General features: G+C 40.2%; 2 protein-coding genes across 2 annotated transcripts; both read right to left on the minus strand.

Annotated features, from left to right (window-relative positions):
- Window positions 1-1,004: 1,004 nt before the first annotated feature.
- On the minus strand, window positions 1,005-13,298 carry ccnyl1 (cyclin Y-like 1). The gene is made up of 10 exons (XM_007547236.2): window positions 12,294-13,298; window positions 9,966-10,040; window positions 9,577-9,620; window positions 9,059-9,159; window positions 8,726-8,761; window positions 8,587-8,638; window positions 7,011-7,130; window positions 6,518-6,684; window positions 4,508-4,670; window positions 1,005-3,724 (listed from the first exon to the last, which is right to left on the minus strand). The coding sequence occupies exons 1-10, from the start codon at window positions 12,451-12,453 to the stop codon at window positions 3,608-3,610; spliced, it is 1,035 nt and encodes a 344-aa protein (XP_007547298.1). The 5' UTR covers window positions 12,454-13,298; the 3' UTR covers window positions 1,005-3,607.
- A 3,925-nt stretch (window positions 13,299-17,223) lies between these two features.
- Window positions 17,224-23,967, minus strand: creb1b (cAMP responsive element binding protein 1b). Its single transcript, XM_007547238.2, has 8 exons — window positions 23,802-23,967; window positions 21,596-21,708; window positions 21,278-21,424; window positions 21,082-21,182; window positions 20,692-20,846; window positions 19,706-19,894; window positions 19,396-19,549; window positions 17,224-18,611 (listed from the first exon to the last, which is right to left on the minus strand). Exons 2-8 carry the CDS (start codon window positions 21,698-21,700, stop codon window positions 18,467-18,469), a joined length of 996 nt encoding a protein of 331 aa, XP_007547300.1. The 5' UTR covers window positions 21,701-21,708; window positions 23,802-23,967; the 3' UTR covers window positions 17,224-18,466.
- Between the last annotated feature and the right edge of the window lie 358 nt (window positions 23,968-24,325).

Genomic DNA, 24,325 nt, shown 5'->3' on the forward strand with positions numbered 1-24,325 from the left:
CTATATATATATATATATATATATATATATATATATATATTCACACTTTTAAACAATGCATTAAAATGTTCCTACAATTGTTCAACAAGTTGGTAAAATCCATCAGGAGTGTGAATAAATTGGGCTTGAGCTGAATATTTACATTTTTTGGACATTTTTTCCCGCTGCCAAATCAACAACCTCTTTAACACCGATTTATTTTTAATAAGACAGCAAGTATAGAAAAATGACAACTGCACTCCCCTAACATTGGCAAAATCTTTGCTATTTTGTTCTGGATTTGCTAAAATTCAAGCACTGTAAACCACTCAATATGTTTAACGGAAATCTCATTGATTTGAGAGAAGCCAGTTTAAAAATGTATGAAATACTTGCACACCATTAACAGAGCTGATGCTGTAATATTACTCAGCTGATAAATTTCAGTTTGTAAATGTTCCTCACGTCAATCACATGTTTTATACCAGTTAAACTCACTGGTATAAAGAACTCACTGGTGATCAAGAACCACAAAATCTTTTTCGAGTGCTCCAAGTCCATGAAGTGAAGTACTAAAAGGAATTTAAAAGGAAAAAAGAAACATTTAGTGTGGATAAAATTGCTTAATGTCTTTTTGTTGGCTGTTTTGAAGTCTTTATGACTTGTTACGTTTCACAGCCTGCTGTGCGACGCCGCTGTTCACACGTCTGCTGTGTGAACGAACGCGATGCGAATGGAGGGCAGCAGGTGTTTGGGTTCAGTTAGCTCAATGTACCTCCGCTTTAAATATCAGATATTTTCTAAGGAAATGATAAACTTAACTGTAGATCTGTGGATTTAAAAACAGTTGGCTTTGAGCTTTGCCACATTGTGTGATTTTTTTTCTGAGATTATTACATTTGCAAGAGCAAAGAACATACCAGCTCTGCTGTCGTTTTGACTGCAACTAAAGGTTTTATACCAGTTAAACTTTACATTTCTTTTTTTTTTTGACATCTTAGAGTAAAAATAACCAGCACAGCATGTATTTGTCACATGATTAGTGTTTATTTAAAATACTCCATTTGCAAATTCTTCTTTCCATTAAAAAGAATAATTTCACAGCTAGTAGCCTACATAGTAAGCAAAAAGGAGAGGGTTGTCCATCAGTCTTTTGTTCCCTCTGTATCTATGTCGTGTTTTTGAACAAAGGGTTGGGAGGTTTCTGTCGATGGCGAGATCTGAGGGCTTTAAAACAAAAGCTGGATTGGGGGTGAGGAAGGGGAAATCCCCCACCCCCCTCCAGTCAGTAGCAGTACTGATCTATAATCAGTAGCATTTGATCAACCAAAAAGGTACACATGTATAGATGGCATTACAACAAATCCCACAATTGGCACTCCTGATTTCTGACGCACAGCAGCTGACTGGAGCTCTGATCACTCCGACCATCTGGAGTGGACCGTTACCAGTAAGATCCTGTCATAAGACAAGCTCACTTCAGATTACCTTACATTTAAAATTTCAGCTCAAATATACCGCACTGCGCAATAGTCTTGAGTTATCCCTAATAGCTCTGTGTTTTATATTTGTCTTTGAGAATGATTTTAAAGTGGTCTTGATCACAGTTCATTGGTCTTTCTGAAAGCCTTACAGTATTTCGGACGTTTTGCTTTAGTCCAAGAAATTGGCATCTTTCTAACTAGAAATTCGCTAGAAAGATAACTAGTACGCTAGCTATCATGTTATCTTTCTAGCTAGGTGGCTAGTTTATCTTGAGTTAGCTATTTAGTATTTTAAGTTAACTAGTTAAGGCCTTCAGCTGTCTAGCTAACATTCTAGCTAGCTGGATGGATTTCTAACCTCTTCAATTCCCAAACACTGTCAGGAACATGCTGTACAATTTGGGCAAGTTCATTAAGTACATTTGGTCGAGCCATCAGACAGACAGCAAACTTTCTAAGCAACAAATTTCTGGGCTTCTGCACGAGCTGAAGATGATGCAGGCCAGGATACCCAAGAAGGTGTCGGTGCACATCGAACCGGATGTGCGCACGGAAGCCGGTAAGAGCTTTCATTGTGCCATCTACGCGTTTCCTTTTCGTCCGATTTTTGGAAGGACGTTTAAAATTTCTAACTGTTTCACAGAGGAGGACGCTGGAGTTTCGGCGACCCCGACGCAGCCACCGTCTCAACCATCGTGAGTATTGCTGTTTTTTCTAACGGAAACTCGGTTACAGTTAAAAGAAAATTGGGACGCTACACAGAAAGCCAACTGAAACCGAGCCGTAGAAAAAAGTTGCAGAAAACCAGACAATAACCGATACTCACACAAACAAGACTGGGCAACACACCAGGTTGGCAAATACATTTAAAGAAGAATGTTTTGAAAGGTTTACGATTACACTTCTAAGCAGATGTGCTCAGAAGTGAAAAACTGAAAAAAAACAAAAACTTGTGAACAAGAGATATATCTAAGAATGACCCGACCACTTCAGTAGTTTGGAAGTCGTTACCTTTTGAAAACCTAGACACACCTTGATACTAGTAACTCATCCAGCTGACCAGTAAACTATTCGGAGAACTTATCAAGTTCCCTTAAGCTCTTTCTACTTTAAGGTTATTAAGTGGCTTAAGAAATTAAATCCTGCTACTCTTCTAACAGAGGACTGAAAATGTCAAGGCCTTTAGAAAGCCAGGAGAACTTTTGATCACGACCACCAAAAGATACAAATACATAAAATATTAATTATGGATAATTCAACACATTTTTTTACAGGTACTGTATAATACAAAATACATATTTAGCTATCCCAATTAAAGTGATAAAATGAGCATTGTCAGAAAAAGTTAAAACTAACATCAAATTGTTCCAAAAGACATTCAGATTTGATATTTCTCAGTGCTGTGCAGCTATTCTCAATACCCATACCTGAGGATCAACGATACAATAAATAGTCTGTGAATAGATTTGGATACAATGAAGATATGAATTTTACCTTCAAAGTGGTGCCAAACAGGGAGAATCTGTTTGTAAAAACGGAGTAACAAACCAAAAAGAAAACATTTCCAACACTAATTTGATGTGATTCTGAAAAAAAGTAGGCTGTAAAATAAAATAAAAGATAAAGAGATGGGGTTTTCTTAGTCACCTGGTCTCCTGTTGAGATATTACAGGGTTTGTTGTACAGACTTTACTGTTGTGGATATAAGTTTTCTGAAGGCTGAATGACCTCATCAGTTGACCTAAGCAGGTACAAATACCTTCTAGACTTTTGTTCACAGAAACCAAAATACTAAAATTCAACCAAAAACCTCGTCTGTCGAGACAGAACAGACTGAAATTTTTTGTTTTCTCTCGATGCCGTTTTTGAGACAAATTAAAAATCTAGTGCTCCTTCCGTTTTTTTTATAAACACCGTTTCTGGGGAAAATTGAGTTTTGTTGAGAAATAAATAATAGATCTGTGAAAAGGACGGCTCACGGTTTACTCTGGAGCCATAATTTCAGCTTCATCGGCGACGCAGCTGTGAACCACCACCATGCTGAGGCGTTTGCGGGCAGAACCCCATCTGATGCGGCTGCGGAGACTCTGTGGGTTTGTCCGGCGTCGGCTGTGCTGCGGCTGGGGGGTCTGGAGGGGGCGGGCCTACGAGAGTACGGCGTTTGAGTGCCGCATGCCTATCAGGTTGTCTACGCTGATGGAGCGTCTCATCGCTGCTTTACTCAGATCCTTGTACTTGTCTTCACACAGTCTTGAAATGGCCTGAGCAAACAATCACACAAAAAGGAGTTACAGAAGGTCAACTGTAAGTTCCTGTTACAGATGTACATGAAGGGCTGTGGAGTCGACATGCTTGAATAACTTTTTATGAACTGTGCGATGCTGCAAGAGCTCTGGTGGAGCCAGCTGCACCTTGTCCAAAACCAAAAAACAAACTACAAACCACAGAGAAGAACACTTCCTGTCGTCTTCTTTGTGGTTTTTGCCAGTAGTAACATCCAGGTGTAGATCATGTGACCCGTGTGATACGAAAAAAGTGTTGTAGTTCACATAGTTCTGCGAAATACATCTGTTACGACACGGCTGAGAGACCACCACAGACTTTTTACCAAAAAACTGAGTTTTTTTTTAAATTGGCTAAATTTATTTACGTAATTTCAATTTGTGCAATTCTACAGTTAATATAAATACAGCTTCTGTCATAAATCTCAAGCAGAAAAATCCCCTTTATTTTTTTGAGCAGTGTGTGTGTGTGTATATATGCATATATATATATATATATATATATATGCATATAAGTAATTTGATACATTTTTAATGTTAAGAATCTACATAAATCTTCAAATTATTAAAATTGTTGCAGATGTGAATGTTTTCAACAGGAAGTGGCCTTGGTGAAGAGCAAGATTCTCTTACATTAAAGCATCTCAACTCTTGTTTTTTTTTTAACACTCTCTAAAGATGCAGCTCAACTACATCATTAATGAGACATTAACAAACAACACAAATGCGCTTTTTTAAAAAGGTGTTTAGAGGTCGACCCACCTCTAGTTTTTGAGCGCGCTGGTTGTCGAGGGGCTCCAGCGGGAAGTTGAGGTTGTTGTCGTCGGCCAGCTGCCGCAGGTCAAAGTAATACTTGGCGTAAACACTGGCTGGCACGTTGATGTTAAACTGGAGAAGTTCCAGGAACTGGCGCTCCATTTCGTTCCTGGAGGGGAAGGAGATGCCCGAGGGTCAACCAGAGGGTGAATGGTTTAATTTATTTGCAGGAAAACACAAGAACTACTTTGGTGGAGGGAGTCAAGTTAGAGATTTGATGTTTGTTTTCATTCACTTCCAGACAGACATGGCTCCTCATCATCACAGTCACGAGTAAACCTAAGGGAGGTGGTCTCCAAGGAGACAACATCCAGGAGGCTTTGTTGGTCAGCAAAAGGTGGCGAGAGTACATACGAACAAGTGTGTGTATGTGTGTGTGTGTGTGTGTGTGTGTGATGTCTGGTTTCCCGGGGCAACTAATGGAGCGGACGAGAGCCGGGGCCATTATGTAGAAGCAGTGAGAGCACTTGAGACCCTCCCTTCCATTTTTCTCTGTTTCCCTCTGTCCTATTCTTCCCATCCCTCGGCCCAGACTCCGACCAGCTCACAAAGACACTTCAGTGGCAGCAATGAAAACAGAGCAGAGAGCGTGTGGGTCAGACGGACGCGAGGGGGGAACGGAGAGAGGAAAGGACGGGGAGGAGGAGCGGGAGGGGATGCGGGCAGCAAACACACACATGCGGGCGGAGAGAGAGCGCTTCTGACCAAATCATAAAAAACAAGCCAGCACTCTCAACCTCTTTTACACACAGACACGGGGAAAAGCAATTGCAGGAAATAAAGCCGTGGCACTCCGAGTGCAGCCCCCCTGGCCTCCTCAGCGGCTCGCAGCCAGACGGCAGAGATGCTGCAGCTTCCATTTATTCCAGCACTTTTTTTTTTTTTCCCTGCCAGCTTTAAGTGCATCTTATTAGATTGCTTTTATTAGAGGGGCAAGCATGTTTGTGGCTTTCAGTGTGAATCTAACTCATGTGGCACCGAGAAAGCAAAAACAAACAAAAAACTGCGGCGTTGAGGAACAAACTGAACGGAAACCCGACGCCGATTTAACTGAATGTTTTGGGTCAAAAACTGAATCGGTTTGTGTTTTTGTCAGATGGTTGTTCTATTTTCAGCTGCTGGAATTTATTTTTTTTAAAGCACAATTATGAGGATGACTCACTTCTACCTTTTCCTTGAAAAAAAGACTCGTTTTGTCTACGTGTGTCACAAAAAAGTTCACAGCGATATGAACTTCATGTCTTACACTTTCAATTTAAGATCCTAATGTTTGCTATGAATCTGTGGCCGAAATGTTTGCAAAGTGAAGGCAGTGAGGAAACTGGAAAAAAGAACGAAACAAAGGAAGGAAAGAATGAGATCTATGATAGTTCCAGTTTTATACGGAGAGACAGAATAACAAAACCAAAGAAAAAATTTCCAGAGAAACATTTCGACAAGAATTATTTATCCACATTTGAGTCATTAACTTCGTACGTTTGTCATGATTTGGCTGTTTAAAATAAATAAATAAATAAATGCATCACAAATTGGTAAGAAACTGCAGTAAAGGTCCTGGTGTTGGGAGTCAAGTCAAGGCGGCCGCATTGAGAACAAAAAGCCTCCGGACATGAAACTGATCCAACAGTCTGTAGTGGAGCTCAGAGTTACCAAGACAATTAAAGACTTTGTATGAAAACTTTATAGAATTTATCAATAAAAGAAAACAACTATTTTGTCTAGGTTTGCTCTTCCACCTCAAGAAAACAGATATATACAACTCTAGCATGTTTCATTTTGCAGTACCCCCACATCCTCTAATACTCTAGAAACAAGAACACACTTTAGGTTCAGATCGATTTGGGGTTATTCAGGAACTCCTCTTCCAACAGGAAGAGTTGCTTCCTTTTCTTAAATTCCCCATCCGTTCAGGCTGAATGTGGGATAAAACTGCATCCATTGCAGCAGGCCACTTACATGTCCTCCACGGTGATGTCTTTAAGAATCTGGCAGTAGTCGACGTTCCACACCGCCTGGTCGTCCCAGACTTTGGAGGCCAGCAGGATGGCTCCCAGGACAATCCGCTTCCAGTTGGCCGGACAAATGTCCAGCTCCGCGTACGTCAGCAAACGTTCCAAGTAGACCTGCACGAAAAAACAACATCAAGAAGTATTATTTGGAAAAATGGACAATAGTTTAGTATCCCCTTCTGTCTTTTATTATACACTGAACACAATCAATACTTTATTTAGCAAAAATCATTACTTAAAATAACCAAAAAATATTTTTTTCCTGCCATTACATTTCTTTTTCATATTGCAGGTCCATCCTGCACTTTTTGATGTGAAGTATGTCTTGTTTCTGGACTTTACTGCCCTCTGGTGGCTAAATAAGGAGCTGCAGCTGAAAACTAATGTGCCCAAAAAAATAAAGCAGCACAAATTTGCTACTGTGCACGCTAGCGACTTACGAGTGTGACGATGGCACATTCAGCGGTGAGCTGTGCGGCGCTGAAGAGCGTCCTGACAAAGCGATAGATGAGTTTGTGTTCTGGGTCGACGTACGCGTAGTCGTCTGGGACCGGCTCTTTCTGTGTGGGACGGAAAGGTTCGCACATGACTGAAGGGAGGAAGCAGGATGTGAACGTGGTTCTGGTCCGGAGAGAGGTTGGTAGTGAAAACAGCTGGAGGGCGGCAGCATACGCATTTCTGTTTGAAGCGTGAAGCACCGTTTAAAACCACAAATACGCCGCCGGTCAGAAATAAAGGAAAAATCCAAGAAAAACCCAGTTCCTTTATCAGTGAGGTACATGACACGACATAAATGACACAGATTTAAAGTAATGCTTTGCTATTTGCCATTATATTAACTTTAAGCAGAACCTTCAAAATAAGTAGTCATCAAACTGTTTTAGGCCGAACTTTATAATAGTGGTGAGAGTTTTTCCCGTCTGCCCAACTCAACCAGACAGAAAAAAAAGGTCAACTTTCAGTATGTCTAGGATGTTTTATGAGGTTGATTGTGTTTTTTTTTCCTCAAGCAAATCAAGTAAAAACTAAACCTTCCCAAAACAATGAAGTCCCCTTTCTTTAAAAACAGTAAAACAAAATGTAAGACGGTCTTCTTACAAATTATAAAGTTAATTTGTGTAAAGAAAACCCCACAAATGCATAAAGACCTCAAAATTTAGAGTTGTATTAGCTGCTAGAAATCAGTTTTCTATTTTATTGAAGATCTGTAGACTGAAAAAAAGACAACTTCTCAGCATTTCAACTGCTTCAGTTCACTTTGTGGATTTTCTGAGATTCCCACTCTCCTCTTTTTGGCCAACCAGAAGGACATAGTGGAGCAGGTTCCTGTGATATTAAGTTGCAGTGGGTCTATTATACTGAAACTCTGACCGGCCCGTCTTGATTTAAGGCGACGCCTCTCTCACATCAGGAAACACTGAGGAAATACACGTCTTCCTCCATGCTGTTGGTCAATGAAACTCTCTGTGCTTTCAAGCTGGAAACGCTGATCTGTTTACTGTTGGTTGTGCAACATGGAAACAAAGTTTGATTTTCACTTTTTTTAAAAAAAAAAAGACCAGAGTTGGTTAGTTCCACCACCAAAAGATAAAAATACCAAGAAAAAATATTTTTGTCTAATCAGGCCTTCCTGCAAGTTTCAATGAAAACCAGTTTCAAACTCTCTGCAATGCAGATGCATCCAATCATTTAGTTAAGAAGCAATACTATGCAGAATTGCTTTACGGCGTTTAAGTAATATGGTATTTGCATAACAGAAGGACTTTCCTCTCACTGCGTTTCACATCCATTTGAACTAAAAAGCCAGGCGACTGGGTGGGACCCGCTGCAACACAAAGCTGAGTTTCGGATTGCAAAACCAAAGCATTTCATCGGGCGTTTCTAATCCCTAAAAGTTTAAAGGTGACAAAAGCAAAACAAACGAGAGAACTGGCATTTGGATCCCGTCTGCAGGCTACAAGCGAAGAGTCAAATGACTGAAAGTTAACGGTTGCTTAGGAATATCCAGACACTTACTGATAAAGGGTGCAACTTCTCATCAAAGATGTCCAGTGACCTGTCAGAGTCCCTAAAAAAAAATCAAGCAGAACATCCATCACTGTGACACAACCGACTCACCTGTAAAATAATGACACAAGTCGAGCTTCAAACTGACCTGTTTTTGATGTGGTAGTATATTGCTAAAGTGACACTGTGGACAAGACAACAAAGGTATTTTTATTTTTTTGTTAATTGTACTATTTATTGAGCTTAGAGTGACAAAATGTTTAAGTCAACAGGATTAAACTCATCACTGAAACAATGTCACAACATCAACATGAGGTGAAATGAGGCAAGATGACATCTGTTTGAGTCAAACATCTGCCAGGATTACCGCAGCGTGATGTAACACGATGTTCTCATGAGGAATAAGGGTTTTCCCAGCAGCGCATCAATGAGTACGAGTGTGTGTGTGTGTGTGTGTGTGTGTGTGTGTGAGAAGTCTCACCATTTAATTGTGCTTTTGAGGTTTGGCTGACTCACGGTGCTGTCGTCTATGAAGATGGTAGAACAGGAGCTGTACTTCTTCAACGGCGGACCAGGAGAAACCTGGAGACAGAAGTCCAAGTTCACGCAAACGCAAAATAAAACGCCTTTAACCGAATAAAACAACATTCATTTATTCATTAAAGGTTAAAATGATGTCGTCTGGCTTACGGTCAATCTTATTTGACATCCAGACCCGCTTCTCTTTACAAAATAAGTCGATGGCGTACCGTGCAGGCTGAATGGACCTCGTAGATTTCATCTTTTAAATGCATTTTTAATTCCACCACAGTCTACAGCATCATTCATTAGGCTTATTATAAAGTATGAAAAAAATTGTCTGATCAAAATGATTACTCAATTATAAACCGTAACCTAAGAGGGTCAGAATCATACTCGATCCAAACTACATGTAGACGAGGCAGACTCGGAAACTTCAGCACCTTTTCTAAGAACCGGAGCAGAAAATAAAACACTTACACGATTGAGATGGTTTATGTGGTTGCTTTTTCTCTTGTCGCGCACTGCGAAGATAAAAAATTTAAAAAAGAAACTTTTAAAACAGGAAACAGAACCCACAACCAAACAGTTAAACTCACACCATTTACTTGAAAAAAAAAAAACAACAAAAAAAGCTACATTATTAATCCATAAACATATATGTATTCTTCATTTCAAAGAACTTAAATCTGACGCAGAAGAGCAGGGCGACTTCCAAGTACACATTTAAAAACAAAACAAAAAAATAAATAAGATCCCAGTGAAGACTGTTTCAGACATGCTGACTGTTCACATAAAATGAGATTTAATGCAGCTTTTCTGTGTGTGTGTGTATATATGCATCAGTGTGATATGCCAGGACCACTGACCGTCTGTCTGGGACTTGCTGAGGAAGATGGTGCTCGCTCGGGCGTGGTCCGATGGATTAGATTCCAAGGCCAGCTCTGTGAAAACATTAAGCGTGTCACTGGGAGTGTCTGTTTGCTTCTCGTTTGTGGGCAGAGATGAGCCCGGCGCAGCGCGCACAACTAGGGCCATGAATAAACAGACACTCTGCAAAACAATATCCTCCTGATTCAGCTATCTGCTTCTGTGAATCGTGGCTAAATCCCAAAATAACAACATAAATAAATAAATAAATAAATAAATGTTAAAAAATCCCTCTACGAGCATGACAGGACGGTCTTCTTTCTCCAAATCCCTGCAGAAGGCATGTTACATAAAAGAGAGGGGATTAGGATATGGGGGGGTGTTTGTGAAGCGAGGACGGGGAGGAATGCATGAAGGACCGCTGGACGGATTTTGACCCTCGTCTGACCGACAGCTGGTGTCTCCGGACCGTCCGCACGGTTAACATGAATGCCACGGATACTTTGCGTGTCTGGAAATCAGGGCGAAGAGGGGAGACAAGTGCTGATGCCGCGAAAGTTAGCTCGGACGGCAACTACAGACAAATATTTGAGATGCCTTAACTGGTCAGGGGTCTGCAGGACAATGGTGGGAAAAAAAAAAAAAAAAAAAAACTTCGGCTGGAACTTTTGAACATCGATTTTTGCAATTTCGACACTCCTAACAGCAGATATAGAGCAACAAACATACAAGATTTAAGATGTTTTCTTTTATGTAGATGCTGAAAGACTTATTTGCAATAGTTTACGTAAACAGGAGTATAAAATGTTAATGTGTTGAAGCTGGAGGTTACATGTCACAAGTTATATGGCGCCTTACGAGACCTTAAACTTCCTATTTTTTCACGTTAAACTACAAACATCGATGTATTTTATTGTGTTTTCTATACGTTGGACCAGTAAAGTAATGCAACACTGTAGAGACAAAAAAAATAAAAAAATGTGAGTTAGTACAGTGAGTCAGAGAATACATTGCAGAATCACCGTGTGACAATTTTAGTTTTATTTATCTACTACAGTTTTTTCCAGATCTTTGCAAAAATAGCTAAAGCTCAGCCTGATTGGACAGAGAATTTGCTGAGATAAACTTTCAGTGGAATTTAGGTTTGAACTTTGACTAGGCCATCCTAAAAACACAAATCAGCTTTGATCTAAACAATTCCACTGCAGCTCTGCTTGTATACTTAGGACAGCTGTCCTGCTGGATGGTGGACATCTGCCCCAGTCTCAAGTCTTTTGTTTTCTTCTAGGATTCTCCTGTATGTAGGTCCATCCGTTCATCCTCCTATCAACTCTCACAAACTTTCCATTCACTGCAGAAAATAGTTAAACCCCCAAAAGCTTGATGCCGACACAACCGTCTTTCAGTGATGGGCAAATGTGGGAATTTGAATCTCCTTTGACCAGAGCACCCTCGTCCACATGGCCTGTAGCAAACAGGATTTCTCATGGCTTCCTGTCCCAGACCTGTTGATACTCTTTCATTCTGGCCAGATTGATGAAGTCCAGAGCCGTCGCTCCTACCTAAGCTTCAGATCTCTGCAGCTCCTCCGAAGCTACCACAGGAAGTTCGACCGCTTCTCTGATTAACGTCCTCCTTGCCACGTCTCTTGGTTTGTGTCAAACTGTCCTGGAAGTTTTCTAATTGTGCCACCCTTTTTTCATTTTTTAAGTGTGTGATGTTCAAAGGTTGGGATATTGTTCTATAACTTCTCCACAACCATATCGCTGACTTGTCCAATTTGTTCCTTGGTTGTTGTTTTTTTTTTTTTTTTTATGATGCTATATCAAATTTCTTTCATTTCACAATCATGCACTACTTTTTGTTGGTGTATCATATAAAACTCCTTCATATAAAAGTTGATAGTTGTAGTAATGTGACAAAATGTGAAAAGCTGTAAGGAATATAAATACTTTTTCTTTTTTTTCTTGTTTTTACAAAGCATTGTATTTTCTTTAATAAAATCTAAGAATTTGTTTTTAATGTGTAACTCTATAATTTGACGCCAGTGGGATCAATATGATGCAGTGGGTATCTAAACGCTGCCAAGAATGCTTTCATCTTGCCAGTGGGTTGGCAAAAAAGCACTTAGAGCAACTTGGCCAGTAATCTCTATCTGAATACTTTCACTATTATGGTGGAACATCTTGGTGTTCGGTATGTGGGGTGAATATTTTTCTTCCATTTAAGTCACTTCTTAGTTGGGTAAGAGAAAAAAAAACGCTGGGAATTACAAATTATCACAAGATGTCACAAGTTTGTGAATAATAATCGGGGTAAGCACCTACCATCAGGGACCTCCCTGTCGCTTATGTGCTGCAGATAGGGCCCGGTGTTGTCGTCGCTCACTTCGGTGCTGGTGAACTCCTCCAGCCGCTCCGCGGGTTGTCTCGAAGGGAGTTTGGGACTCGACTCCGGAGAGACGCAGCATGACACCGTGTTCCCCATTCCAAACTCTGGGCGTAAGCTTCACACTTATCGCTGACGAGTCCGAGTAGTGCATATATATCTGTAGCTAGCTAAAGCTGACCTCGCCCTTCCTAATAAACATTAGGAGACGTAGCACCGACACAGCGCTATCTTCGCGTGCTAAACTGCCGCTGCCCATCCACTCCCAAGCAAAGCATTCCTGTTCATTTGTGGGAAAACCGGTGAAACAGTCGAGGAACACTTGCTCATAAATGTTCTCCTGAGTAGAGAAAATCAGTGCCGCCTTGTAGGAATACGTGACATAAACTTGTAGTGATAATGAACTCAGTTTCTCCTTTTAAATCCAGGTAGTTGCGAGCTGCTTCATTCATTCATCCAGTTCGTTGCTATGTAGCTAAGCAGTTAGCTTGTCTCCTTAACTTAAATTTACCCCGCATTAATTCCACCTTTTGCTGTGACGCGAACACAACCAACTTTATAAAGCGAAACCGTAATACCTAAAAACAACACAAATGGTCAAACACATTTTAGGAAACTTTGCGAGCGAGCAATACGGCAGACGTCTCCTTACGCCGGGCTCCTTGGATCGCCAAATCTAGTCCGAGGCTATTGGGGCCTCCAGCAGAAATCTAAACTCAAACCAAATTTAAAAAACAACTATAAAGAGGAAATAATATGTAAAAATCGGATGTCTTGGTTATTTTCAAAATCCAACATTAGAAACCAAAAGTCAGGAAGTAGGTCGGGACTCTGCCATCAGAACCTCCACCCGGACAGATTTCAACTGCGGCTAAACGCTCCTGCCGTCGCCATCTGTTGCTGAAGCTCACAATGATACTACTTGGCACCTGGATTTAGTAGTCCCGCCTACCTTGGAATTCTCTTCACTCCTATTGGCTGTGATGAATCAAAACAATGACTTTTGGGAACTACTCATTGGTCAAACGAGCTGTCACTGAAAGGTGGTTTAAATCACCGAACTGCATTTACGATGCTACTATTTTTGAAGCGTCACTGATCCTCACCCTTTATCGACAGTGAAACCGGAATCGCCTCTGTAATTTAAATCAATCTTAGTCTTCACATAGATACATTTATTGTAATTAATGTATTTTATATTTTTAACTCACGTCTTTCTGAGCCGACAAAATAATAAAAAACTAATTATCAACACTTTTGAAAAGTAAATTCCTCTTACTAGTGCTGCTTATGTTAAAGTATTTAAAATTAAAGCTGAAAGCAGCCTCAAACGGCCCTCTCCGTTCCGGCCCCTTGGCGACCACGGGAGCTCTGGCGTCGCCACCCGCCAGCCATTGCTGACGTTCTTGCGCAGTTCCAGCACTCGTCCACCATATCGATATGTATATGCGTACATCGATATGTACCGATGCGTTCCACGCAACAAAAATCTGGTGGAGATCGACTGATGCAGTGAGGAGATATAGCTGATGGGGCGCAGTGGAGTCAAATTACTTAATTTCTGTTAGTCAAAATTAAATATTTGGGTTTATCAGAACCAGAACGTCAAGGTTCTCATTGTTGAATGTGCCTTGAGGCTGTGGTCGACTGTTCACTGCAGGTCAGTAGAGAGTTTGCCATAGCTGCTGCTGTTCACGTCCCACCCAGTGAGGAACAGAGCAGATAATGGAAAAGCTCACTATATCAGTTGGCTCTGAAGAAGACACTCCATTGTTGACAGTCTTATGAAGAGGATTCTCGAGTTGTGCATGATTTAATTGATTTTATGATGAATCTTTCTACACACCACAATCTCCAGAGATTCCCCAGTCGTACCCAGAACATAACCAGCCTTCTTTATCAGGTTGTAAAGTCGTTTTAACAGTGAGTGTTGGAGATGGGGGTTTTTTCAGTGTAGACTAATATTGCAACATAATCCAGTTAATCAAAAATAATTATATCTGTGGTAATGTGCAGTTGTTCACTGCCATGGAATAAATACAAAAATAAAAAAAAATACAATGGACTATTTTTGAGCAGTTTATTAAGACGCAGTTGTTTACAAAAGAGTGATGTATATCAGAGTAACAGCACTTTGAAATTTTGGGCAGGTACGATGTTATAACGTGTCTGTGTTAAAACAAACTACATGAAAAGTGACATTTTGTAACCTTGTCTTTAGCGGAGGCTGTACAACAAATGAGATTTATGTTCAGATCATTACATTGATCACAACAAAAATGATGCATTTCATATTTATATGGCAAATAGGTATAAACAAGTCTGGCACCGAGTTTCACACAATAAGTCTGTAAGTAAAAATAACACATAATCATGCCACAAGGTCTTATTTAGCACCAGCACTGGATGTGTGAATCACAATGGGGGGTGGCAATTATTTTTATTTTTCCTTCAAGAGTACACATTTTAGAGTAACTCAAATATCGTTCAGTGAAAATAAGCCCTGAACACAACGTACATATTGTGATACTGATTTTGACACTCTGTGTGAATTATCAAAACTCGTATATATAAAGTTCACCTCATTCCCATCGATCCAAAAAGGACAGTAAACTTAATGAATATGTCTCGTCTTTACATTGATCCATTACGCCACACTGTAAAGCAAAACGGGATGTAAAAGCTATATTACATGCTAATCTGATGATTAAAGTTACTATTAGTGCTTTGACTTGTCCAAAACCTTTTTTAATGCCTTGAAACTAATTTGAGAAAAATTTACAGTAAAGAAAGATGATTTAACATTGAGAAGTAATAGGTAAAAAAAAAAAAAAAACAAAAGTCACTTGGCTGAATTATTTTATTTCTACGTTGTCACAGGACTCAGGTACCATTGTTGGGTAATTTCAAATCAAACCACAATGTCTGTTTGTCAAAACTGAGGTTATTTTTATAAACAAATAATTTTAAATGGTCAAACTTTTTTTTAGGTCAACACAGAAGGTTGAGACTTAACTTTATAATGCTGTGATGTTTTTAGACCAAACTAAAAATCTAAATGTTTTTTTGTTATTTTCACCTCGTTCACCGAGTTGGTTTGTGGATGGAGTGATATTCCAGTCATTTTCCATTCAAGTGCAAACAAAACCAATGACAAAATTAACCGAAATAAACGCAGATAAAATCGAATTAAGAAAAAAAATAAAGACTCAAGGGGTTGGCGTTTGGGGCGGAGCGTTGTGCTTTCATTTGATAAGTTTCTAATCCATATATAAAAAGATTTGGCGTTGGAGCAGTTTACACGTAAAAGATTTATATATAAAGCTCGAAACAGAAACATTCACAGATTGACAAGAGTAGATCCGATTGACTTCTGTGTTGTGGCCAGACGTCTTTCAAACACATTTACTCTTTTTCTACAAACACAGCTGATCCAAAAAAAAAAAATCAAACACCTCCAACACAGGCCGTTCCTCATTCACTAGCTGCCATTACGCTGGTTGGCCAGGAGGGACATGTCAATGCACACATACAATAATACATTGCTTTGAATTATATACTAATGTATATTACAAATATGCAAAGTTTTCTCTTATTTTGCTTTTGTTTTGTCTCTCCGTACAAGTCATAAAAACATTTGTCAAATAAACTGAAATATATGAGGTCTACACATGCTGTAGAGTTTATGTACAGTAATATAAAATATAGATAATCACATACGAGTTTCTTCTCAACGCGCGCACACACACACACACACACACACGCACGCACACACACACAAGGGTTCTCATTCCAATAGGATGTAATACACAACTTGTGTTATTTTCAAGAAATTGTAACAAATTGCATTTCTAGATTCAATTTGCTACAAAATAAAATAACAGCAATTTCCTACATTTACATGACTATTTGACTGAAATAAAAAAAAAGTCAAAATAATACAAAAGTGAGAAAAACAAAGAGGAATTTATAAAATAATTTTGTACAGTTATCTGAAATAACAACAGGTTATAGATTTCAAATTTACATTTCAAACCTATTTTTTTGAAACTGTTCTAGGTTGTGCTGTTCTGCTTTAAAAGGCATCGTTTCACACGTTTTTTTTTTTGTTTTGTTTTTTTTTATATCTGGAGATGTAACAAGTAACATAAGAGGTTAACATGAAGAAACAGCCACTTCAACCATAAGATCACAAAAAAATATCCCCAGAAATTTTGTTTGGGTGCCAATTACCAACTAGCAGTCCAAATGGACTATTGTTCAGTTTTCTATTTTTCGTGCGAAAAATAGGCAAAAATTGAACAAAAATATTATTTTTATATTATTTCCCAAATGATTGTTAATCTAACACCTTCTATCTCACAACTAAACTCAGGATACTTGTGTTTTCTGTACCTTTTCCTCAATCTTCTAGCCAGCACTCCCACCACGGCGTACGACATCGACGGCGAAAGCTAAAAAGGGAGTAAAGCCGTCCTGGGAGAGAGAGAGCAGTTGAAACACTACTCATTAAATGTTATGATGCACAACATTTTGTCCGCACCTGATTATTTGGAACCACGCTGATATCGTTCACCACCAGATTCAACAAGTCACATAGAAAATGCCACCATTAGCAAACCGCACCTCATGAAAACACTGTCAGCAGAAGAAATGTGTGGGCTTATGAGGCTGTTTACGAAGACATATGTTTATAAACAAACGATAAAGTTATGCATGTTTCAGTGGTGCAGTTTTAGAACATTACATTAGCTTTCCAAACCTAGCTAACTGGTTGGAGGAGCATATTGAGGCTTGCTAGTTTCTCCAGTTGGCAAAAAAAAAAAAAAATAACTGGTTGGAGGAGCATATTGAGGCTTGCTAGTTTCTCCAGTTGGCAAAAAAAAAAAAAAAAAAAAGAAAATCTGTCAACATGAGCATCGTTTGTCAGTTGAATGCTGCTCAATCAATGATGTGGACGATGTAATTCTTATGAAATGTAGTGCTTTATTTTACCGCACACGGCGTTGATTCATGTTAAGTTTCGAATGGTGTGTAAATATTGCCAAATGCCTTTATTTAAATGACTCAGATCAGTTTTGCAGGCAAAAAAAAAAACCTTCACTGGCATATTCCTAGTACTTACAGGTAGGGAGGTTAATAAATATATACAATACACAACAGAGCAGACACTTGTTTTGTTACACCACAACTGTCCTACAGTATTGGGTGTTGGTAGCAAATCTCAATTAGTTTTCCCCATTTAGTTGGAGACTGATCTGTAAGGCATAATTCTCGTCAAGGTTAGAGTCCCACCCCAACCAGTAAAACATTTTACATTGGGGCCGTTTCATACATCATAAAATGTTGATAAAGAAAAAAATATATATAAATCATAAATATATTTTCCAGCTGAATAAAAAGGCGGCGTCTTGGAGGCGTTTCTAACTATGTTGGGCTAAACAGCGATAAACTTCAAAAGACATTATTGCTTGCACAGTAAACACAAACTTTCCTCGAGTCCAGTGAGGCCAAGTGATGATGAACAGCTCAGAAACGTTTAGAAGACATGATCTGAAATGCGCGGTCCGTCCCAGGATCTAACCCCCCGAGCTACGGCAAAGCGTAGAAATCAAGCGCCTGCGTCGAAAACAAAATCTACAGCTTGTATTTCCATGGCATCGTTTGACTCAGGCACCTTTTTTCAACACGACAGAAGAAGAATCACAACAAAGAGCACAAACGCAACGACGCACAAACGAATGTGGGCGGTGGCTTGAAACCACGACGGCATGCTGATCTCAGCAGCATCCAGCACCAAATTAAATAATGTTCAACAGGATTCTGGCTATTAGTTTAGAGTGCCACGTCTTAGATGGCACTTCTCTCATGCTTTCCCTATTGATCCCAATGACAGCACACTACTTTATGTTGTCAAAATGTATTGTACTGTTGAAGAAAAGGTCATAAGGGTGGACCTTATTGGGTAAAAAAAACCAAACAAACAAACAAACACAAAAACAAAAACAAAACAGGCCAGCCATGAGTAGATTGGAAGGCCAGAATCAAACAGTCAGAGCATTTGAAGGAAACCAGAAAACTACTTGGCCCGGCTCTGTGCTCAGGACACGAGCTACTCGGATTTATGACAGTAAAGATCCTTAAGTGCTTTCAGTTCTTCGATTAGCGTCTTGTTTTGGTTCTCCAGGACGGCGACTCTGTTCTCCAGACATTTAACATACTCCTTCTTCTTCCTGCGACATTCCCGGGCTGCCTCTCTGTAGGAAGGACGAGACACAGGTTTGTTTTTTTCGTACTGGCTCGTCTGTGCGAAAAGGGCTTGACGGGATGACAGCAACAATAAAGACGGGACCCATTTTTAAATCTGCAGTGAATCTTAATCGAGAGCCTGTTATAAATCTAGCAAACTAGTCATCCTGTTTACTATTGTGGCCCATTTTCCCGTTAAAACAACTCTGGGTTTTTTCTTAAAGGGGCAGTATCATGTGTTATCCAGGCACATAGTGCTAAAACATGGCACTATCAAGTAGCTATGTTAACTTTAGTTGTTTAAAAAAAATTCTGTACGTATCAAATACGACTTGGAAGAAATTTGACTTTGTAATTTAAAATGGGCCTCTGTCGCTTTAAGAATTTTGGGTCTTTCCAAAACTCCGTCCTCTATTAACGTTTTTACCAGCGTTGCATTGAGACGTGGCTCATATACTGAGCCCGGCTGATGAACAGGTCCACCAGGTGTTTGCTAATTGCTGCTGGCTAGTCTGAAGGAGCTGAATGCTCTGTGAGGTGGAAGCTTGGAGCTGGGTCTCAAAAACGGTGCTACGTGCAACCAGGCGATTTGTACAGCTGAACGATTGACACAGGAGATTAAAGGATTTCTCAAATATGCATGAAATAATCAAGGACACCCTCCAGGTATGAATGTGATGAGCGAATAACATCATAACATGATGTAAAGCTCAAAAAAGTCGATTTTACATAATACTGCCGCTTTAAGGCATTACTCCAACGCAAAGATGGCCGTCCGTCCGCTGCTCATACCTGTTCTTCATGAGTCGGACTTCCCGTTTTCTGGTGACTTCTTCTGTGGCTCCTTGTGTCGGGAGGGCGGGAGAGGACGCCATGACAACGCCAGGGGTGATGGTGTTGGCTGGAGCCGCTCGGATTTGATAGGCCTGAACATCGCCTGAGGTGGCTGTATGTGTTGAGTTAAAAAGAAAAAGCGTTTTAAACCTTATTTTGTAATAAATCCGCTTAAGGATAACTGGAATCTAACAACAGAAAATATCAAAGGTTCCTCAGGAATTAATAAAAAAATAAATAATAATTAGACAAAGGATCCAGCACTCACCTTGGACCACCACCTGGTTACTGGGAACCAGTATCTGCTGGCCGTCGCTGGTCTGTGCGTACTGCAGGATGGTGGTTCCCGGCTGGGCGGCCGCTGCAGCAGCGTTGGTCATGGTCAGAGTCTGAAGGCCCTGAACTCCATCTGTGCCGTTATTGGCCAGCTGAATGGCTCCGCCCTGCGTGATCGCAACTGTACGGTTGGAGGGACAGATGACATACGAAAACATAAAGAGCAAATGAGAAACAAGAACAGGTATTTCTATCTCAGTACAAGTCTGTACTGTGGTCTGGTAATTTTGATTCTGATTTTATTTTTATTATTGTTTCTGTTTATCTCTAGTTTTACTTTATTTTTTATTTCTACTTTTATTTTTTGTAAATAATATTGGCAAGTAAAAGAGAATGTCAGTCTTTCATTTCATTCACAACTTTTTTTTTTTTTTTTACCTTAGTCACCTTCTGGAAGTAATTTTTTTTCCACTTAATTCACTTGTGTGTGCTTAATGGCGTATTCTTTATCCAGGCAGATGATAATCTTTGTTCTAACAGAAATGAAACCTAAAGTACATCAGGTAATGGAGATTGCAGAAGTTTACGGCTTTAAAAGGCAAAGAAAGGATGCAGCAGTAACATTTGACGTGATTTTAGATGCAGCGATATAAAAAATGTGGACTGATTTTGATATCTGATAATATCGCTGCTATGGCCAATAACCGATATTTGCAGATATTATGTACATTTCACAACCCCTCTAAGGTCCTCCTACAGAAAAAAAAAGGAAACAAGATAAAAAATTTATATTGGTTGTCAATATCAGGCCAAACCCGATAATTTAAAAAAATTACTAATATCGGCCGATACCGACATTAGTGCCGATATATCGTGCACGCCTACGTGCGACAGTCTATTTTGGCAAAAAAGACAATTTGCTTTCCCGTTTCTTATTTAGAAACAAACTGTACACACACGAAGCCAGCTGACACTTACTATACTGTCCACTGCTGGTCTGGTAGATGGGTGTCGGCACGGTAACGGTGGTGATGGCGGGCGTAGCTGCGGCAGCAGACGAGTCCTCCTCAGCCTTTTCCTCCTCGATTCGAGGGACCGCTGGCGCGTCAGACGAAAGGTCGTTCAGGATTTTCCTTTTGAGACAGGAAACAGTTGTGAGAATTCACAACCGCAGGTTTCTTGGTACAGATTAAACACAATAAGAGGTAAGCTAGAGTTATTGCAGCAAGTTCACTGACCAATACGCGAAGCTAAATAGTAAAGGGAGTAAAAAGCTAAACCTGAGCCGGTCCTGGAAAACATGAATTTATGCAAAAACATTAGCATCATCTGGCATTATTCTGAGTCCTCCTGGCCAGTCTGGGTTACCTGTATGATGGACGCCGCGATAGAATCTCTCTGCGCTTCTGGGAGTCCGTCACGCTGTCGACTGACTCCTGAGAGTCTTCGCTTTCAGCTATGGTGGAGATCTAAATTCAACAAATAAATAAACAAAACATGGTGCATGGATTAAACTCAACGTCCTGGACATTACTGCCCCACTTCAACTCAAAGCATGTTTTACCTGCACAGCCTGGACCTGGGGGGACTGGATGACGGACGGCTGTGCGGCCTGAATGACTCCATGAACCTGGACCGTCTGTCCATTTGGAAGCTGCACCAGCGTTACGGTGGGACCCGTTGCCGAGGCGTGTCCTGCTGTCATGGATACCTTAAACGCAGAGGTGTGACAACATTCTGTTCGATGGGAGCCGGCGTGAAATTTGCAGAAGTCCAAATTAGTGTCAGTCAACACCTCCTGTCACTCGATACATAATCCAGCCTTAAGGAGCACAGACTCTGCGCTCCAAACAGCAGAAAGCGTCCGACTGTCTCGTGTTACCTGTGCTAAAGTGGCGATCTGTGCCGGGGTGATCTGCTGGCTCTCTGTCTCAGTCACAGCAGTGTCCGCCGCCTGCTGAGTCTCGGCTGCTGGCTCCATCTTCATTGGCGAAGCTGAGGACGGGAAATCAGAGCCGAAGTGGGTGAAAACTGAGCTTTTGAGGAGAATCTCTTGGTCTATCTACATTTATTGGCATCCATGGGGGAAAAATGTTCAAGCTAAGAAATAATACTTTGGGGTTTTTTTCCTTTCCCAAAATTTCACTATTCTTTCAAATAAGTATTTGTGAGGCAAATCCACTTGAATATGATCAAAGTGTCAAGAGACCTTTAAATACTACACCAGTTTGTGTAGTATGGTGTAGGATCTGTGATGCAACCTTGTTACCTTCGTGGATAATTCATAGATCGGCCCATCATTGGGTTTTTCAGACACATAATGAGCCAAAAGACTAATTTATTTTAAGGTGCTTTTCCATTTCTTCACCCTTTGGGGATGGTTTTAATCGAAAAAAATAAATAAATAAATAAATAAATAAATAAATAAATAAGCGCATTCATCAGGGGCGTCACTAGGCTTTAAAGAGGCAATATCAAGTGAAATTTACTTTGTTGAGCTTTACAGAAAGAGCAAGAGTTTTTAAAGAGACAGAGGTGCAATTTCAACTAATTAACTCAGGAAGTAAAATCTTTTATATCATATTTATATATATTGTTTCGCTATGTCACAATTTTATAACAACTGAAGGTAAAATAGTTACTTGATTGTGCTAATGAAATGGCACTATGTGTCTGGAAAACGCATAATACTGCTCTTTTAAGGACAAGGGGGGCTTAGCCCTCAGCTTTTCACTTTTGAGGAAAGATTTAACAGAGATGCTTTACAATGTACATGTTTTAAGCAACCATAGCATATAACCAGAGCACCGTGTTGTCTCAAAGTGTATTGACAGCTTTGTGAAATAATGGGGGGAAAAAACTAGAAGGGGAAAAAAAAAAGAAACACCACACTATTTTGGAGGGCTTCAGCCCCCCTAAAATAGGCTTAATGACACCCCTGTCATCCAGGATTATGGTTTAAAAAACAAACAAACAAACAAACAAACAAACAAACAAAAAAAAACAGGCAATTCAGATTTTTGGAATTGAATATGACTGCCTAGTAGGTCTTTTTATTAGTAAAGTAACATAAAAGGACATACAAATGACAAACATTTACACATCAGAAATTAAATTATCCACATATGGACTCTGTTTTTATTTATTTATTTTTTGTAAATTAGGAACTGAAATGTAAAATATAAGAACGCTCTGACAAGCTGAGCCAGATCCGAGGCCTGCGTTTTGAAATAATACCAATCAGAAGCAGCCTGTCGATGTAAATCTGACTCCGGTGATCAGTAGGTGTGCTGAGGCCGCTGCTGATCTGGAACGTGTTGTTCCCTGTTCTCGGTGATCTCACACTGTGCGTAGCGTCTCTCCGCCGCATGATTGGCTTTACACATTTCTCCCTCTGCTTTTCAAAAATCACTTGGACGCTCTGCGAGTGACAGCCCAGCCACATGGCCGGCCAACGCCCCCCACCCAAGGCGAAAGGTTTACGTCCCAGGAGATGGTTCCCCCCCACCCCCTCCAAAACATAAAATGAAAACGCTGTGCGACAAAGAAAATGATTAAGCGCTACAAAGAAAAGAAAAAAAAAATCTTCATGTTTTTAGAGTCGGCCAAACAGGAGGGCTCTAACGGAGAAAACTTCATGGATGGAAAAAGAATAATAATAACAGAGCTGTTTGAAGACGGGGCGTGGTGAAAACGTTTTAGAGGGCAATAAAATAAACGGTTAAAAGTTGGAGGAAACAAACTGAGTATATCGAGTGATTTTCATTGCACCTTTTTAGAAAACGGCGCAAAAATTTGCGCATGTAGCGGCGTTTACACTGTAGCAGCCTTTGGCAGTTGAGCGCGATAATGACGCATTAACAGTTTATAATGTGTTAACAAACAAAGTGGCCGCCTTGCTTCACTGTCAAAGCGGCTCGGGTCCTCAGATTCTCCCAAACAGCCGCAGCCTCCCCTCCCTCCATCCTGCTACAAACACACCGCGGCGCCATGATCTCTTTGTTTCCTTCGGACCGAACCCGACCAAACCGACACTTTCAGCGGCCACCTCCCGTCCCTCTGAACCCCGGACGTCCCTTCCTCCTTACCGATACAGACACCCTTTCGTCACTCCCGGGTCTCCGGAGCTCCACTTTTATTCTGGCCGACACGTAAGAGCCCGCGTCAGGCTACACCTCCGCCGCGTCACCGGGAACAACAACACGGAGATTGGAGAAGGACGAGAAAGCAGATGGCGACGCTGACCGGAAACAAACGAAGCATCGACGAAGAAGCCCGGGAAATCCCGAGGACATCCGGATCATGACGACACTCGCCGCCTGGATGGCGCGTCAGGAATATTTTTGATTTTAGTTTAACATGGAGGAAAAGCACACACACACACACACACACACACAAAATCATACACATGTGTATCTAAAAAAAAAACAAACATCACGGTGAAGTTAAGTTATTATTATTATTATTATTATTATTATTATTATTAATAATAATAATAATTGTAATAACGTAATATTATTATAATAACAATAATAATATTAGTTCATATTATTATTATTATTTTAGAGTTCGAGGAAGACTACTGCTGTCAGTGATTTTTAGGCATTCTAGC

The sequence above is a fragment of the Poecilia formosa genome, unplaced genomic scaffold (genome assembly GCF_000485575.1).
Source record: "Poecilia formosa unplaced genomic scaffold, Poecilia_formosa-5.1.2 Scaffold19, whole genome shotgun sequence".
Taxonomy (NCBI): domain Eukaryota; kingdom Metazoa; phylum Chordata; class Actinopteri; order Cyprinodontiformes; family Poeciliidae; genus Poecilia; species Poecilia formosa.

Bases quoted from the DNA above. Each gene is read 5' to 3' on its own strand.
- ccnyl1 (XM_007547236.2), bottom strand. From the start codon at position 12,453: ATGGGGAACACGGTGTCATGCTGCGTCTCTCCGGAGTCGAGTCCCAAA. The intron at 9,621-9,965 runs GTCAGTGGTCCT...TTATCTTCGCAG, and splicing joins CAGCAAGTCCCAGACAGACG to TGCGCGACAAGAGAAAAAGC. The intron at 9,160-9,576 runs GTAAGTGTTTTA...TTCTGTCTCCAG, and splicing joins ACATAAACCATCTCAATCGT to GTTTCTCCTGGTCCGCCGTT.
- creb1b (XM_007547238.2), bottom strand. From the start codon at position 21,700: ATGAAGATGGAGCCAGCAGCCGAGACTCAGCAGGCGGCGGACACTGCT. The intron at 21,183-21,277 runs GTAAAACATGCT...TGTTGAATTTAG, and splicing joins CCCAGGTCCAGGCTGTGCAG to ATCTCCACCATAGCTGAAAG. The intron at 19,895-20,691 runs GTAAGTGTCAGC...CCAACCGTACAG, and splicing joins GACCAGCAGTGGACAGTATA to TTGCGATCACGCAGGGCGGA.